This window comes from Salmo trutta, chromosome 14 (assembly GCF_901001165.1).
Source record: "Salmo trutta chromosome 14, fSalTru1.1, whole genome shotgun sequence".
Lineage (NCBI taxonomy): Eukaryota > Metazoa > Chordata > Actinopteri > Salmoniformes > Salmonidae > Salmo > Salmo trutta.
Window position 1 is genome coordinate 81,404,365 of NC_042970.1, and position 18,319 is coordinate 81,422,683.

Consider the following 18,319-nt stretch of genomic DNA (forward strand, 5'->3'; position numbering starts at 1 on the left):
TGAATTTAAACTATGTGTAACAAAAACATACAATCCACCAAATATCTCAATACTTTTTATTTATTGTGAAGTTTTTAAAAACAAGCAGTAAAAAGTAAAAAAAAAAAAAACAGCATACAACATATAACACGACTTCTTGGAACATGAGGGGAAATAAAATTAAAGGCATCCCATCTGATGATGCAGCAATCTGATCTGAAGTCAGCAAGGGGAAGGGGGGCCTTGGGGACACAAACTGTGCCAAAATAACCAACAAAACAAGCAGGCACACACTGTAGCAAGCATCCATAGAAACAGGCGCTTGTACACAGTCAGTCGCACAGGCACACACAAACCCAGGCCCACCCTTCAGTTACCAAAAAATATAAACTAAGTCAAATTATAAGTGGGTGGAGGGGGAGGGAAAAAAAATGCTGCTACGTCATCAACACAGGGAATGTTTTAACTGAACTAGACGTTAATTAAAAATTAAAATAAAAGCCTAAAAAGCAAAAAAATATCCTTTTGCTTGCAAAAAAAACAACTTGTTTTTACAAACCGATGCTGAATATTAGTAGTAGTTATACTCCAAAGTACTGCTAGACGACAGTTTATTCCTCAGGAAAAAACAAACAAATGACAGAAGTGCGAGTCCATGTATTTTACAATTGGGTATTAGCTAGGCCGATGAGCCAGAGCTCTTTACTATCTTCCCCTTCACGTCCTCAGACACTCTAGGGGTTGGGATGCAGGGTGAGGACAGGCAGACACTGGGGGTGTTGGGGTGAGGACAGGCAGACACTGGGGGTTGGGGTGAGGACAGGCAGACACTGGGGGTTGGGGTGAGGACAGGCAGACACTGGGGGTTGGGGTGAGGACAGGCAGACACTGGGGGTGTTGGGGTGAGGACAGGCAGACACTGGGGGTGTTGGGGTGAGGACAGGCAGACACTGGGGGTGTTGGGGTGAGGACAGGCAGACACTGGGGGTGTTGGGGTGAGGACAGGCAGACACTGGGGGGGTTGGGGTGAGGACAGGCAGACACTGGGGGTTGGGGTGAGGACAGGCAGACACTGGGGGTGTTGGGGTGAGGACAGGGGAACAAAAAGGAAAAACAACCCTACCAAGTTGTTCAATCATTTCATCAGCAAAAAAAATCGTAGAATTTGTTATTTTTCAGTTTTTGTAAAAAAAGAAATTAAAGAAAAACAAGGGGAGGAGTCCTGGGATAAGAGGGAGGGGTCCTGGGATAAGAGGGAGGGGTCCTGGGATAAGAGGGAGGGGTCCTGGGATAAGAGGGAGGGGTCCTGGGATAAGAGGGAGGGGTCCTGGGATAAGAGGGAGGGGTCCTGGGATAAGAGGGAGGGGTCCTGGGATAAGAGGGAGGGGTCCTGGGATAAGAGGGAGGGGTCCTGGGATAAGAGGGAGGGGTCCTGGGATAAGAGGGAGGGGTCCTGGGATAAGAGGGAGGGGTCCTGGGATAAGAGGGAGGGGTCCTGGGATAAGAGGGAGGGGTCCTGGGATAAGAGGGAGGGGTCCTGGGATAAGAGGGAGGGGTCCTGGGATAAGAGGGAGGGGTCCTGGGATAAGAGGGAGGGGTCCTGGGATAAGAGGGAGGGGTACTGGGAGTGTATTTGAGGGAGGGAATTAAGGTTTTGCTTCCGTCAAAACCAGACATTTTTTTGAATTACGACTTAAACCCAGAAGAAAACATTTAAAAAGTCCAGAGAGCTGGATGGGATGTGTCTGCTGCTGCAGTGAAGAGACAGTCCTCCCGGTCCATGCGTCTGACAGGCTGGAGACTGGCTGGATTTGGTTCACTGGGCCTGGGATAGAGAGAATGAGAGTGTATAGAAGTTAAAGTATCTGGGAACACTGGACAGTTTTCTATGAAATGTGTGACCTGTTGTCCTGGCTGAGTGGTGGGTGTGTGCGTGTGTTACCTGTTGTCCTGGCTGAGTGGTGGGTGTGTGCGTGTGTTACCTGTTGTCCTTGCTGAGGGGTGGCAGCCTGTCCCGGAGCCCCTCCAGGGCCGTAGAAGGCCGCCTGCTGCCTGTAGTACTCAGCCCAGGCTGCACTGTAGTCCTGCTGTCCGCCGGCTCCTCCCCCAGCTACAGCTGCAGCCGGCGCCGCTGCAGCACCTCCACCGGGCTGGGCTGAGGAGAGAGAGGGAGGGAAAGTGGAGCAGACTTTAAGACCAACAACTTGGACAAGAAAATAGTATTTGTTGATCACAATTCTGTTGTATAGAAATAAATCTGCCGACATCTTCTGGATGAAGTGTCCATTAAAAGGTGGCATGTATAAGGACTCTACACAGTGTGAAGACCTTTCCGTCCTTTTCTAGAATAAAAACACAGAATCTCCTGTGTGTTACAAGATGGACACCATTTTGCAAGCGCCGACCCAAATGTGATTTTTCTAGTAGTTCATTTTTTACTAAATGTATCCGCTATTATTTCATATTTCTCGTGTGTTTTGTTTCTAGTGATACAATGACATGTCCTATAGTGCAATCAGTAACAATGTAAAGTCAATATAACCATGGCGATGATCATAACCATGGCGATGATCTTACCCATGCCCATCTTCTTGTAATACTCCTCCCAGGCCTTGGTGTAGTCTGGCTGGCCTCCAGGGGTCTGGGCTGCCTGGGAGGGGTCTGCCTGGACTGGGGCGGCAGCTGGGGCGTTGGGGGCCTGGCCCGGCATGGCTCCCCCTGGCTGCTGCTGGTAGTACTGAGCATAGTAGGCTGCCCACGCAGCATTGGGGTCTGCCGCTGCCTTATCTGGGAGGGGAAATATTAGAGAAAGAGGGTTGAAAGGGAGGAAGAGGGTAAGGTAAAAGGGAGGAGAGGAAACGAGAAGGTAAAAGAGTGTTGAGGACAGGCCAGGGGAAAAATGGATTGACCAGAGAGGAGGGTAAGTGCCTGATAGAGTTCCAGACCAGTCAATATAAAGCTGTGTCTACTCACTGGGGTCGTGTGGCCCTCCAGGGGCCTGCCACTGCTGGAAGGTGTTGCCCCAGCCCTGAGGGGCCCCATAACCATGCCCACCTGGGGGGCCGCCACTGGAGAGAGTGGAGAACGATTAGAGACTTAACGTCTTTCTAAGTCAAACACCAAAACGCATGATACCCATTGGCTTTCACTAACACGTGGCCTTATTTCATTCAGAGGAAGAAATGTGAATAACATACAATGTATACATGACAGACAAAATCACTCAACAGCACAGGGGGATCAGAGCTGCTCACCACACTAACAATAGAGCCCTTCTTTATTTTATGTTCATGGACGTATAACAAGCTGTAGTGACGCAAACTAGCACTAGCCGGGGACAGGGAAACGGGCCCTTTATGTCTAGTGCTGTATTTACTGTGTGTGTGGGGGGGGCGGGCTGCATTATCAAGGTTGGGGTTGTAGGGGCGCATGGTTGGTGTACTTACTGCGGGGGTCCTCCGGGGCCACCAGGCCCTGGGTTGTAAGGGTTGGGGTTATAGGGGCCCATTGGACCAGCAGGACCAGGTCCACCAGGACCACCCCCTAGAGGACACAGAGGAGCCTAGAGGGGCAGAGGAGAAACCATTCATTCCATTTACAGTTTATGTGGGACTATTAAATGATACACTGGGTGTGTTTAAATGTGTGTTCAGGACTTATCCGTTCTCCCGTACCTCGATCTTGTCCTCTATGAGCTGCTTGGCATGATCTATCTGTTGAGGGGACCCCCTGATGATGAACAGTTTGAAGTTGGGGTCACCGTTGGGCGGCGGCTGACGCGAGATCTCCACGAAAGCCCCCGTCTGCTGGTTGATGGCCTTGACGTTCTCGCCACCCCGACCAATCACAAGGCCGCATTTGTGGGCGGGGATAGAGAAGGTGACCTCACCTCCCGGAGGACCGCCCCAGTTGCCCTGGCCTCGCCCCCTGCCATGGCCACCCTGAGGCATCCCCCCTGTGCCAGGAGGACCTGGAGGACCCTGGAGAAGAGAGAGGGAGACGCAGGTAAAGGCTTCCGCACGACTGCGCTCGCCTACTACCTTTTAAAGACCTTCGCTTGAAAACCGCTAAAAAGTGCCAGTAGTACTATTTGGAGAGTCCGTAGCCAGTATACACTTCATCAAAATAATCTGATATAAATCTAAGATAACTCAACAAAAATACAGCATTAAATGTACATTTTTGCAGAGGAGATCTGAGTTGCATCTAACTAAGATGTTTGGTGTGGTATTTTGCAAATAAAATAAATGAAGGGACATAGATGTCGAATGCTGAACTTCAGCTTGCTCCGAGAAATGTTGGTGCGCAAACAGCCCAAAAAATAAATACAATTCTGAACACCAAAACCTTCACAAAATGTCAGAATACTGCACAAACTGTTCTGAACAGTTTCAGATGGGAAGCATGCCGACGCCTTAAGTTTGATTTTTAAACAGTGTCATTTTTACCCATCTGCCCAGGGACTAAAGCTGAAAAAAATAAAATAAATTAAAACTTGCCAGCTGGCCAAATCTGGCACATTGACAGAAAATGTTGATGTCCTGTCAAAGAAATGTATTAATAAATACAAAAATTCAAGGAAAAACTAAAGGGGGAATAGTGGAGACTTAATGTACAGTGGCTTGCACGAGTATTCACCCCCCTTGGCATTTTTCCTATTTTGTTGCCTTACAACCTGGAATTAAAATGAATTTTTTGGGGGTTTGTATCATTTGATTTACGCCACATGCCTACCACTTTGAAGATGCAACATTTTTTTTTGTGTGAAAAAAAGTTGGATGGGTTCCACTGGTGTACCGCAATATTTAAGTCATACCACAGATTCTCAATTGGATTGAGGTCTGGGCTTTGACTAGGACATTCCAAGACATTTAAATGTTTGCCCTTAAACCATGCAAGTGTTGCTTTAGCAGTACGCTTAGGGTCATTGTCCTGCTGGAAGGTGAACCTCCACCCAATCTCAAATCTCTGGAAGACTGAAACAGGTTTCCCCTCAAGAATTTCCCTGTCTTTAGCGCCATCCATCATTCCTTCAATTCTGACCAGTTTCCCCAGTCCCTGCTGCCGAAAAACATCCCCACAGCACGATGCTACCACCACGCTTCACTGTGGGGATGTGGTTCTCGGGGTGATGGGTTGGCGCCAGACAGCGTTTTCTTTGACGGCCAAAAAGCTCAATTTTAGTCTCATCTAACCAGAGTACCTTCTTCCATATATTTGGGGAGTCTCCCACATGCCTTATTTTTTTCTTTAAGCAATAGCTTTTTTTCTAGCCACTTCCGTAAAGCCCAGCTCTGTGGAGTGTACGGCTTAAAGTGGTCCTATGGACAGATACTCCAATCTCCGCTGTGGAGCTTTGCAGCTCCTTCAGGGTTATCTTTGGTCTCTTTGTTGCCTCTGATTAATGCCCTTCTTGCCTGGTCTGAGTTTTGGTGGGCGGCCCTCTCTTGGGAGGTTTGTTGTGGTGCCACTTAAAAAAAAATATATAGAGAATTTTTTATTTGAATATCCGAAACATAAAATACACTTGCAGTGAAGCCGCTCAACAACTACATCATACCAGTCATCCAACAGACTCCCATTCAGAGTGACACAGAAGCATCCAGGGACAATGCCCTGCTCAAGGGCACATTGATAGATCTCCCACTAGGCCAAAAACGTGACCCCGAACCCTCCAAGATCCCCCACAGTTACAATAGCTGTCCCTCAACCATTCGAGACCCCTCCCAGTCCCACCCCAAGAAGACAGTTAATTCCATTCCCCATCACCAAGAAACCCCAATGCACCAACAACCAAGAGAATAAACTAAACCAAGAGAATAAACTAAAGAGAAAAGACAGACAAGAATAGCAAACAATTAAAAACAAAGGACAACTAAAATCCTAACAGCAATTCCAACTGTATATGTTTGTGTGCAAGTCTGGCACTATTACATGTATGTGTGTGTTCTTGTATGTGTTTATTTGAATGAGTGTGTGTATATGCATGTGTACAAACACCTGCACGGCATCAGCCTCAGGCAAACCGGCATTAGTTGTAAAAACACTCAAATGTACTTTTATCTTTAACCGTCATTCTCTCTCCCACACAGCAACTCCACTCCCACTTGTCTTTAATTCCACATCCCAACCCTCAGCCCATCCAATCCATCTCTGCTGGCCACCCACTTCCTGTTTCAACTCAACACATATCTTTCAACTATGCTGTGATGTTTAACGTACAATTTCAGTCTAATTGAATAGAATCCACAGATTGCGAGTTGAAGATAAATACTTTTACTAAGAGTATTAGTAATTGACTGACCCAGTTTCTCCAGATCTAACAGTACTATTTCTAGGGTCAACTTAAGATCAATGCTATGCATTTTCAGCCATTCCTGATCCTGAGACCAGAAACAGGCTGCCTGAGGGCAATACCAAAATAAATGGTCTATTTATTCTGTATCCTCACAACAAAACCTGCAGAGCTTCGATGATTTATGCCCCAAATATTCAACGTTTTGTTGGTGGCAAGAATTCTATACAATAATTTTAGCTGAAAAGCACTAAGTATTGAATCTTGAGCAGTTTTATATATACATCAACTCATACCATCAACTCATACCATGGAATCGGTACATCAAAAATCTCTTCACAACTATTTTGCAATCTGCATGGCACAGTTGTCAACATCCTGGTCCTCAAATGAAACTGGTATACTTTCATATTTATGCTCTTTTTATTCCTCTGTCAGTTTTGATTATTTATATTGGGCAGACAGACCAGTTCCCTACCTCCTCCTGCTGCCTCCTCCATTTTTGGGGCAATGCTGTAGTCAATTGGTTGTAATCTTGGATTGAGCAGACCTTCCCATACAAATCTGATAACTCCATGAAGGACATAACTCCACCATTCCAATTTATAATATCATTTAAGAACAAATTAACCCTTTCAAACATCTTTCTCATAAATACAGCCGTTTTATCAACCATACTCTTACCATGTTTTAAGAATGGATTTTAATTGGTGCTCTGTGTGATGTTCAAAAGTTTTATTTTTTTTATTTTTTTAACCCAACCCTGATCTGCCACAACTTTGTCCCTGACCTGTTTGGAGAGCTCCTTGGTCTTCATGGTGCTGCTTGCTTAGTGGTGTTGCAGACTCTGGGGCCTTTTAGAACAGGTGTATATACACACTGAGATCATGTGACACTTAAAGTCTACCTGTGTGCAATATTTTAACTCATTATGTGACCTCTGAAGGTAATTAGTTGCACCAGATCTTATGTAGGGGCTCCACAGTAAAGGGGGTGAATACATATGCACGCACCACTTTCCATTGTTTAAATAAATAAATATATATATTCTTTGAAACAATTGACTATTTTGTGTATGTCCATCACATGAAATCCAAATAAAAATCAATTTAAATTCCAGGTTGCAATGCAACAAAATAGGAAAAATGCCAAGGGGGGTGAATACTTTGCAAGGCACTGTAGACATTTCAGTTACGCCTTCAATACATCTCTCCTTCTCAAGACCAGAAAATCTCACCTGTCCATACCCCCCTGCACCATCTTATATTTAACTTGGTGTATCCCCCTGCCATCTAGAACCACTTCCCTTCACACCCCACAGGTACCCCCTGCAGCCTCCCATGTGTAAGCCTGTAGTGGGCAGTGGACGTACCCCCTGTCCTCCGTCCTCCCTGACTCTGATGCTCTGCAGCAGCTCGTTGATGATGGAGGCAGCGTGCTCACAGCGGTCTGGAGGACCCATGATGTGGGCTATCTTATCAGGACCTGCACCGTCATCTAGAGAGAGAGGGGAGGAGGGGGAAGGGAGAGCAGGGGTAGGGGAGGAAGAGTAGGGAAGGAGGCAGCGAGAGGGGAGAGAGCGATCGATAGACAACGAGAGAAAGATGGGGGGGGGAAGCACAGATCGAGCGAAAGACAGATCGAAAGACAGATCGAGCGAAAGAGATGAGAAAGAGAGTCGTCATAATGATCATTGTTTCAACCAAAAGAAGGTTCCAGTCAAAATGTTTCTCATACGGTCCTGTACCTTCATCTGACAGAGGGGGAAGGGAGTGAGGGGAGAGAGGGGGAAGGGAGTGAGGGGAGAGAGGGGGAAGGGAGTGAGGGGAGAGAGGGGAAGGAGTGAGGGGAGAGAGGGGGAAGGGAGTGAGGGGAGAGAGGGGGAAGGGAGTGAGGGGAGAGAGGGGGAAGGGAGTGAGGGGAGAGAGGGGGAAGGGAGTGAGGGGGAAGGGAGTGAGGGAGAAAAAGAAGAAGAGAGTTACCATACTGTTCACAACACTCAGCTGAAGCAGGTTCAACACAGGAAGTTGCTACCTGGACTTGTCCCATAACAGATTGGCACCTCTAAGATGAGGTTTACTAACATTTCCTTTCTGACCCGATAGACACACTTAAATCTGCTGTGTGTGTGTGTAAGTGTGTGTGGTGTTTGAGTTTCATATACAGTCCTGTACCTTCATCTGACAGAGGGAGAGAGAGAGAGAGGGGGGGGGGGGGGAGAGGGAGAGAGAGAGGGGCGGAGGGGACAAAGAAAAGAGGGAGAGTTACCATACTGATCACAACACTCAACTGAAGCAGGTTCAAAACGGGAAGAAGCTACCTGGACTTGTCCAATAAGAACAGACTGTAGGTTCCAGTTGCAAACCGTTTTGTTACGGCGGGGCCCTACTGAACACGCCCCAGGTTCGCTCCACAGTCAAGTGATTTATTTAAATGTTGTGGTACTAACACATAGCAGGAGGTCCGAGTTCAGTTTGTTTCTCCTGGACCCATGATCATGTGTAAATACACTGCATGATAAAATACTAATGTTTCCTATGATAGAAATATTTTAAATCTGTTGTAGGTGTGGGACTTATACATCATGTACCTTCATCTGACAGAGAGGGGAGGGAGGGAGGGAGAGAGAACAAAAAGAGGGAGAGAGTTACCATAGTGATTATAACAACTGAAGCAGGGTTTAAGGGGGAGAATCAGGGTCTAGCTGAACAAGAACAGATGGTAGTTGACCCTAGCAGAAAGGGTGTGACCCTCACCTGGTTTGAACTGTATCCTAACTCCAGCGTCTGCCTGGATCTTCTTGATCATCTCTCCACTCCGACCAATCACAACTCCCACAGAGTGGCGGGGCACGGGCACCTGGCCAATGAAAAGACACCATAATGAGGAAAAGGCATCTGGCCAAACTGAAACACACGATACTGATGAGGCAAAGACCTTCAGAGTTCTAGCAGAGACTTGTTACTAAACGGGGCTGCAACACCAGTCATTCGACCGGCTGGAACTCTAGAACATTTAATCATAGACTTAGAACGAGTAGAACAGTCATTCTAAATCAAGTCAATGATGCCACTGGCAGACGTTCCATTTCATGTTCTAGTCAGTCAATCTAATTATGTGGGTTTAACCCCTCACATTTAACATTTACATTTAAGTCATTTAGCAGACGCTCTTATCCAGAGTGACTTACAAATTGGTGCATTCACCTTATGATATCCAGTGGAACAACCACTTTACAATAGTACATCTATATCTTTTAGAGGGGGTTAGAAGGATTACTTTATCCTATCCCAGGTATTCCTTAAAGAGGTGGGGGGGAAGGGAACAGGTGGAGTTTAACAGAGTGAAGCACCTGGGTGAGTTTGACCTCCACAGCTCTATCAAATCCAGTCAGAGTTCCAACTAGAATCAAGTTGAATCCATCTCGTAAACATAAAGATCCTACTCACATCCATGCCTCCTCCTCCACCTCCTCCTCCTCCTCCCCCCATCTGGTTGCCAAAACTGTTTCTGTCTCCAAAGCCAGCGTGATCCCTCTCTCTCAGAATCTCATTCACCAGCTCCTTCGCTTGCTGCAGAGAGGGAAAGAAACAGATATTGATCAAGTCAGCCAGTACTACCTGACAATATCAGAGACATAACCAGCCCCATATCCAGGTACGCAGTACGGGCAGCAGGGGCGCGTGGTGAACGCAGTACGGGCAGCAGGGGCGCGTGGTGTACGCAGTACGGGTAGCAGGGGCGTGTGGTGAACGCAGTACGGGCAGCAGGGGCGCGTGGTGTACGCAGTACGGGTAGCAGGGGCGTGTGGTGTACGCAGTACGGGTAGCAGGGGCGTGTGGTGAACGCAGTACGGGCAGCAGGGGCGCGTGGTGTACGCAGTACGGGCAGCAGGGGCGTGTGGTGAGCGCAGTACGGGCAGCAGGGGCGTGTGGTGTACGCAGTACGGGCAGCAGGGGCGCGTGGTGTACGCAGTACGGGCAGCAGGGGCGCGTGGTGTACGCAGTACGGGCAGCAGGGGCGCGTGGTGTACGCAGTACGGGCAGCAGGGGCGCGTGGTGTACGCAGTACGGGTAGCAGGGGCGCGTGGTGTACGCAGTACGGGTAGCAGGGGCGCGTGGTGTACGCAGTACGGGCAGCAGGGGCGCGTGGTGTACGCAGTACGGGCAGCAGGGGCGCGTGGTGTACGCAGTACGGGCAGCAGGGGCGCGTGGTGTACGCAGTACGGGCAGCAGGGGCGCGTGGTGAACGCAGTACGGGCAGCAGGGGCGCGTGGTGAACGCAGTACGGGCAGCAGGGGCGCGTGGTGTACGCAGTACGGGCAGCAGGGGCGTGTGGTGTACGCAGTACGGGCAGCAGGGGCGCGTGGTGTACGCAGTACGGGTAGCAGGGGCGCGTGGTGTACGCAGTACGGGCAGCAGGGGCGTGTGGTGTACGCAGTACGGGCAGCAGGGGCGTGTGGTGTGCGCAGTACGGGCAGCAGGGGCGCGTGGTGTACGCAGTACGGGCAGCAGGGGTGCGTGGTGTACGCAGTACGGGCAGCAGGTGTACGCAGTACGGGCAGCAGGTGTACGCAGTACGGGCAGCAGGGGCGCGTGGTGAGCGCAGTACGGGCAGCAGGGGCGTGTGGTGTACGCAGTACGGGCGTGTGGTGAGCGCAGTACGGGCGTGTGGTGAGCGCAGTACGGGCGTGTGGTGAGCGCAGTACGGGCGTGTGGTGTACGCAGTACGGGCAGCAGGGGCGCGTGGTGAGCGCAGTACGGGCAGCAGGGGCGTGTGGTGAACGCAGTACGGGCAGCAGGGGCGTGTGGTGTACGCAGTACGGGCAGCAGGGGCGCGTGGTGTACGCAGTACGGGCAGCAGGGGCGTGTGGTGTACGCAGTACGGGCAGCAGGGGCGTGTGGTGAGCGCAGTACGGGCAGCAGGGGCGTGTGGTGAACGCAGTACGGGCAGCAGGGGCGTGTGGTGTACGCAGTACGGGCAGCAGGGGCGTGTGGTGAGCGCAGTACGGGCAGCAGGGGCGTGTGGTGAACGCAGTACGGGCAGCAGGGGCGCGTGGTGTACGCAGTACGGGCAGCAGGGGCGTGTGGTGTACGCAGTACGGGCAGCAGGGGCGTGTGGTGTACGCAGTACGGGCAGCAGGGGCGTGTGGTGTACGCAGTACGGGCAGCAGGGGCGTGTGGTGTACGCAGTACGGGCAGCAGGGGCGTGTGGTGTACGCAGTACGGGCAGCAGGGGCGTGTGGTGTACGCAGTACGGGCAGCAGGGGCGCGTGGTGAGCGCAGTACGGGCAGCAGGGGCGCGTGGTGTACGCAGTACGGGCAGCAGGTGTACGCAGTACGGGCAGCAGGTGTACGCAGTACGGGCAGCAGGGGCGTGTGGTGAACGCAGTACGGGCAGCATGGGTAAGCAGTACGGGCAGCAGGTGTACGCAGTACGGGCAGCAGGGGCGTGTGGTGAGCGCAGTACGGGCAGCAGGTGTACGCAGTACGGGCAGCAGGGGCGCGTGGTGTACGCAGTACGGGCAGCAGGTGTACGCAGTACGGGCAGCAGGGGCGTGTGGTGAGCGCAGTACGGGCAGCAGGGGCATGTGGTGTACGCAGTACGGGCAGCAGGGGCGTGTGGTGTACGCAGTACGGTCGGCAGGGGCGTTTACCTGTACTTTGTAGGGGTCTCCGATGATGCGCAGGGGTTTGTCCATATTGGGTGGCTGGGAGCCATCTTGGATGAGAATCATCTTTACTCCAGCACGCTCCTACAGGGAACAGAGATATAGATATCTATACATCTATCAGACAAGCCTCCCCAGGTATAGTGTTGGTTTCCTAGTACTTCCCTCCCATTATATTAGTAGCTGTGTTGCGTCTTTCTCCTGTACAGATATTTGATGTACCAGTACACCCCCTGGACAGGATGTGGTTTCTATAAGGTGAGACAGCTTGATGTACCAGTACACCCCCTGGACAGGATGTGGTTTCTATAAGGTGAGACAGCTTGATGTACCAGTACACCCCCTGGACAGGACACTGTTTCTATAAGGTGAGACAGCGTGATGTACCAGTACACCCCCTGGACAGGATGTGGTTTCTATAAGGTGAGACAGCTTGATGTACCAGTACACCCCTGGACAGGACACTGTTTCTATAAGCTGAGACAGCTTGATGTACCAGTACACCCCCTGGACAGGATGTTTCAGCAATACAACTCCCCAATGTGTACCTGTAGTTGTTTGATGGTCTCTCCTCCCTTGTGTGCGGTCTAACCTGTAGTTTGATGGTCTCTCCTCCCTTGTGTGGTCTAACCTGGAGTTTGATGGTCTCTCCTCCCTTGTGTGGTCTAACCTGTAGTTTGATGGTCTCTCCTCCCTTGTGTGGTCTAACCTGTAGTTTGATGGTCTCTCCTCCCTTGTGTGGTCTAACCTGTAGTAGTTTGATGGTCTCACCTCCCTTGTGTGGTCTAACCTGTAGTTTGATGGTCTCTCCTCCCTTGTGTGTGGTCTAACCTGTAGTTGTTTGATGGTCTCTCCTCCCTTGCCGATGATTAGGCCGGCCTTGCCAGCTGGGATCATCATCTCCTGCATGGAGCCACTTTGCCCATTGGTCGACTCGTGGAAAGAGGAGGAAGGTGCACCCCGCCCCCGAGATACAATCTCATCCAGAAACATCTTGGCTTTCCTGAAGAGGGAGGAAAAGACCCAGAGACGGGGAGGGAGGGAAGTAGGTAGAAAGAGTTGTGTAATGATAAGATATACTTCTTAACAGTGCCCCGATGCCAGTGCCCAGAACTTTTCCAATTGAGATCAAACGACCAGGAAAAACTACCGAACCCTAATCGTGCCACACAGCTACAAGGGATACTTCCAAATGGCATCCTACTCCTTATGTAGGGCACTACTTTAGAGCAGAGGCCTATTCCCTATGTAGTGCACTACATTAGACCAGGGCCCTATGGGGACACAGACTTAGTGTAATGTCTTACGCGATGGCGTCAGGGTTTCCTGTGAGGGAGACACTCCTCTCTGGCATGCCACCACTGTCTGAAACACAAACACAAACAAGTAAACATCAACAAGTAAACAACAAACATTGTCTCACTGGCAGACTACAAATGCATCCCAATTGGCACCCTATTAGTTACAAAGTGCCCTAACAGAGCCCTATGGGCCCTGGTCAAAAGTAGTGCACTAACAGTAGTGCACTATAAAAGGCATATGCTCCGGTCAAATATAATGCTCAATTTTTGACCAGGGCGCTGGCCTAGAGTAGTGCCCTAAAAGGTAATTGTTTTTGTCCAAAGTAGTGCACTATATTTGCTGAAGGCCCTGGTCAAAAGCAGTGCCGTATAGTTTCATGTTTTAATGTCACGTGCACAAGGACAGCAAAACCTAACAACGCAGTGCAATTCTATCAGTCTAATAATGGCCATCGCTCCGGTCAAAGGTAGTGCACTATGTAGGGAATAGGGTGCCATCTGGGCTGCGTGCTGAGATAGTAGAGGTAGTATATAAAGAGAGGTGAGCACCTAGTTGCTCACCTGGAGCGATCTGGACCTTGCAGCCCGAGTCCTGCTGGATCTTGTTGATCTGCTCGCCCCCTCGACCAATGACTGCGGAGAAACAAGCCGTGAGGTCATTTTATCGTAGTGTGTGTGTGAACAGGTTCTCTGTGTGAGCCCAAGCGATACTGTGTGTGTACTCACTGAGTCCGACCATGCCGTCTGGCACTCTGTACTCCTCTGTCATAGTGGAGGGTCTGACACTGAAGAGAAAAGAGGGAGAAAGGAGAGAAAGGAGGAATGAATGCCTATCCTTCATAACAAGCCCAAAACACCTGGGAATCAAACACTGCAAAATATACAAGACAGCTAAAAAAAGAAAAAAAATGGCCTTCTATTAATACCTTTGCTGAGACAGGGCAGCGAGCTGAGCTCCGATAGCTACAGGGAAGAGTAATGGATTACCAACCAATAGAAAGCAACTGATGAATGTGTGAGGATAGGCAGAGACAAGAGATTGTCTGTTAGGTATACGTACACAAAGCAGTGGCTGAGTCTCTGTCCCCCTGGGAAGACATCTTCTTGGCATCTGGTTGGTCTGATAAAACAGGAAAAAGGATGAACCTCAATACCACCCTGAAGTAAGGCTCCAGAAACATGATCCTCCGTGTGGACATAGTGCATGTGCTCCTCCGTGTGTATTACTCCATGTGTGTGTTGGTCTCTGTGTTGCCCTCCTACCTCCATCCTCCAGAGAACGTTTCAGTGTTTGGAACGGGAAGACCTCTCCTCCTCCTCCTCCATTGTTACTTGGAGGTCCGGCATCTCCTCCGATCTTAGCTGCAATCTAGGGAACACACACAGCATGAGGTATATGGTCAAGACTTGGGTAAAACAGGTATCCCATTCAAAAGCATTGTGCGAGCTCCTAGGGAGAATGAAGTTGGCCCGAGATACTGATATATGAACCGTTTTGTATAATCTTCGCCGGGTTTGAATCTGGAGCTGGTAACCTGATCCCAGATCTGTAGCTGCCCAAGTATATCACCTCAACACAAACCATGTACCCTCCCGCATCCCTTTATTACACAATAGCTGGGTTGGATCCCAAACAGCACTCTATATTCCCTATAATGGACTACTTTGACCAGAGTCCTGTGGTGCCATTTGAGAAGCAGCCCTAGACTCGGTAGTTATTTTCTACACCCGGGGTTAGTTCAGGTAGCCGCCAGACTGGGATAAGAGGATCTCGTCTGGAGATACTGGCCTAATTCGTATCAGACATGTCGGCAGTAGCTAACGTTAACACTAGCTAGAGCGTGTTTGTGTCCCACTAGCTATGCAAGTTAGCTATTCTGAAACACTGGCCGACAAATTTGACTGTTTTGGAAAAGTTTGCATCGCAGGTTCCATGTGGAAACGTCTACCTCATTAGTTAAGGTAGTAGCTAGCTAGTTAAATAACCTTAAGTTAATGATAGGCTGCTGACGCTAGCTAGTTACCAAACTTAGGGCTAACGCTAGTAACGTTAAATGATTGATGACTAACTAGTTAACTACTCACTAAATGGTAGGTCTCCTGGAATATAAATTGAGGGCTTTTCGTGATCACCAACATTAGTTAGCTTGCTATCCGGGCACCTAACGGTAACGTTGGTGTTTGCTAACTAGGTACGTTACGCTAGCAATCGGTGTTTTAGGCTTGTTGGCTAGCTAGAACAAGGAAAGCATCGCCACGCACGCCGAGAACACTATTAGCTAGCCTAACCAGCTAACGGTAGCACTCTAGCTAGCGTAAACCTTGCTAACTCAAACGTTAGCTAATATTAAAAACAAATCCACACATGCCTACACCAACATGAGGTTCAATTCTAGGTTTTTCGCATTTTGATTTCACCCACACACCAAGCCGGTCGGTCCCATCGATTCGAGTAACCCATCGACGGCCTCGTTGCAAGCTAGCTAGTTAGCCTAGCATCGTAGCTAGCGCACACAACAGACTGGCTTCAGTGCCCCAGTCTCGCTAGATCCTTGCTCCGACCTTACCTGTCTGGCTCGCTGCACGGCGTCCGCGAAAGCATCTTTTTTGCCTCCAGCGCCCGCTCCGGCCCCGGGTGAGCCGTAGTCCGACATGCTGCTTGCTCTCTTGGGGAAATACACAGACACACACGGGGGGTTTGGACAGGTAGTTAGGCCGAGCAGAGTTGCGCAGAAGCGGGAAGATGAGAAAGGCGAAGTGGGGGGAGGGCGCAGAAGGTGGGCATCAAACCTTCTAGCGGTCTTCCCTCCTAAAGTAACCAATCGGTGATTGCGAAGGAGGCGGTGAAGAATACAGACACAAATCTTACTGGTTTACTGACTCGAACGTAGGTCCTATTGACCAGGGCAGGGGGATTCTTGATTGACAGTTCAACTTCGACCAATCATCTGTAGGCGATTTTTGAAGAGCCAATCGGAGGTTGAAGAATGGTCAAGTTGACCAATGTGCTTACAGAAACAACCTTTCATTATTGATTGACGTTTGTAACCATCAATAACCATTTGGGGGCAACAATGAGCTCTTTCAGCTCGTAAACACTCACCATCAACCTTGCATGATCTCAAAAGTCGAAACACAGATAAAAGCAACAAAGCGGAAATTTTAGTTCGTTTTTGGTACCTTTGCTATAAATATTAGCTTGGTCCCAGATCTGTTGTTATGATGCCTTCTCCATTGTCAAGCCAAACAGCATGACAATTCCATAAGGAGTTGGTAAGAGAGCTGAATTAGACTAGCACCCAGGCTAACAACATTTAGCCATGTCATTTAAATATTAATGACCTAGCTACTTATGTTAGCTAATAAACACACCACTGTCCAATTTGGTGTTCCAAATGGAACCCTATTCCCCATATAGTGCACACATTTTGACCAGAGGAACAGTCAAGTAGTGTACTATATAGGATGAATGGTCTCTGGTCTAAAGTAGATAACTATATATTTTGTGGTCCCGAGTGGCACAGCGGTCTTAGGCACTGAATCTCAGTGCTAGAGGTGTCACTACAGACCCTGGTTCAATCCCGGGCTGTGTCACAACCGGCTGTGATCGGGAGTCCCATAGGCCACAACTGGCCTGCGTTGTCCGGGTTAGGGGAGGGTTTGGCCGGGGTAGGCCGTCACTGTAAAAACATAATTTGTTCTTAACTGACAATAATTTTTTTTATAAATATAGGGGGAACGGTCTCTGGTCTAAAGTAGTGCACTATATAGGTAATATCGGGCTATTTGGGACATAACAATAATATCACAATATATATTTTCATACATAATGACACCACACCAACAGAAACGTCAAACTACCAGTACTTTTCTTCTGATGAAAGCTCACCATAGCATTACTTTAGATCAAGGCTCTCTTGTGCATGGTATATGTCCCCCATTCACAATACTCAGAACAGAACCCCCCATTCACAATACTCAGAACAGAACCCCCCCCATTCACAATACTCAGAACAGAACCCCCCATTCACAATACTCAGAACAGAACCCCCCCATTCACAATACTCAGAACAGAACCCCCCATTCACAATACTCAGAACAGAACCCCCCATTCACAATACTCAGAACAGAACCCCCCATTCACAATACTCAGAACAGAACCCCCCATTCACAATACTCAGAACAGAACCCCCCATTCACAATACTCAGAACAGAACCCCCCATTCACAATACTCAGAACAGAACCCCCCCATTCACAATACTCAGAACAGAACCCCCATTCACAATACTCACAACAGAACCCCCCATTCACAATACTCAGAACAGAACCCCCCCATTCACATACTCAGACAGAACCCCCCATTCACAATACTCAGAACAGAACCCCCCATTCACAATACTCAGAACAGAACCCCCCATTCACAATACTCAGAACAGAACCCCCATTCACCATACTCAGAACAGAACCCCCCATTCACAATACTCAGAACAGAACCCCCCATTCACAATACTCAGAACAGAACCCCCCATTCACATACTCAGAACAGAACCCCCCCATTCACAATACTCAGAACAGAACCCCCCATTCACAATACTCAGAACAGAACCCCCCCATTCACAATACTCAGAACAGAACCCCCCATTCACAATACTCAGAACAGAACCCCCCATTCACAATACTCAGAACAGAACCCCCCCATTCACAATACTCAGAACAGAACCCCCCATTCACAATACTCAGAACAGAACCCCCCATTCACAATACTCAGAACAGAACCCCCCATTCACAATACTCAGAACCCACCAACTAGTAGGCTGCACAAATGGCACCCTATTCCCCATATAGTGCACTACTTTTTAGTGCACCGAATAGGGAATAGGGTGCTATTTGGGCCGCATTCACAGGCGTCAACTCATAAATCACCTCACAAGTAATAATCATGAACATATTGAAGTCATTGGTCTCATATTGAAGTCATTGGACTCATATTGAAGTCATTGGACTCATATTGAAGTCATTGGTCTCATATTGAAGTCATTGGTCTCATATTGAAGTCATTGGTCTCATATTGA

At 49.0% G+C, this 18,319-nt stretch overlaps 1 protein-coding gene across 4 annotated transcripts; it reads right to left on the reverse strand.

Annotated features, from left to right (window-relative positions):
- Window positions 1–42: 42 nt before the first annotated feature.
- Window positions 43–16,020, reverse strand: LOC115147620 (far upstream element-binding protein 2). 4 transcript variants are annotated; one of them, XM_029689899.1, is made up of 20 exons: window positions 15,814–16,020; window positions 14,510–14,615; window positions 14,307–14,366; window positions 14,173–14,209; window positions 13,973–14,031; window positions 13,808–13,879; window positions 13,253–13,310; window positions 12,777–12,948; window positions 11,931–12,029; window positions 9,724–9,846; window positions 9,025–9,133; window positions 8,865–8,870; window positions 8,449–8,454; window positions 7,647–7,771; window positions 3,654–3,959; window positions 3,426–3,541; window positions 2,953–3,047; window positions 2,557–2,766; window positions 1,962–2,134; window positions 43–1,804 (listed from the first exon to the last, which is right to left on the reverse strand). In XM_029689899.1, the coding sequence occupies exons 1-20, from the start codon at window positions 15,898–15,900 to the stop codon at window positions 1,796–1,798; spliced, it is 2,028 nt and encodes a 675-aa protein (XP_029545759.1). In that variant the 5' UTR covers window positions 15,901–16,020; the 3' UTR covers window positions 43–1,795. The 4 variants fall into 4 exon arrangements, with proteins under 4 accessions (XP_029545759.1, XP_029545756.1, XP_029545757.1 ...); XM_029689896.1 differs by having other exon boundaries at window positions 13,796–13,879; XM_029689897.1 differs by lacking the exon at window positions 8,449–8,454 and having other exon boundaries at window positions 13,796–13,879.
- Window positions 16,021–18,319: the final 2,299 nt, after the last annotated feature.

Coding starts and splice junctions, on each gene's coding strand:
- LOC115147620 (XM_029689896.1), bottom strand. CDS start 15,900: ATGTCGGACTACGGCTCACCCGGGGCCGGAGCGGGCGCTGGAGGCAAA. Junction 3,048..3,425: donor GGCCCCGGAGGACCCCCGCA/GTAAGTACACCA, acceptor CACTCTCTCCAG/TGGCGGCCCCCCAGGTGGGC. Junction 2,767..2,952: donor TGGAGGGCCACACGACCCCA/GTGAGTAGACAC, acceptor TTCCCCTCCCAG/ATAAGGCAGCGGCAGACCCC.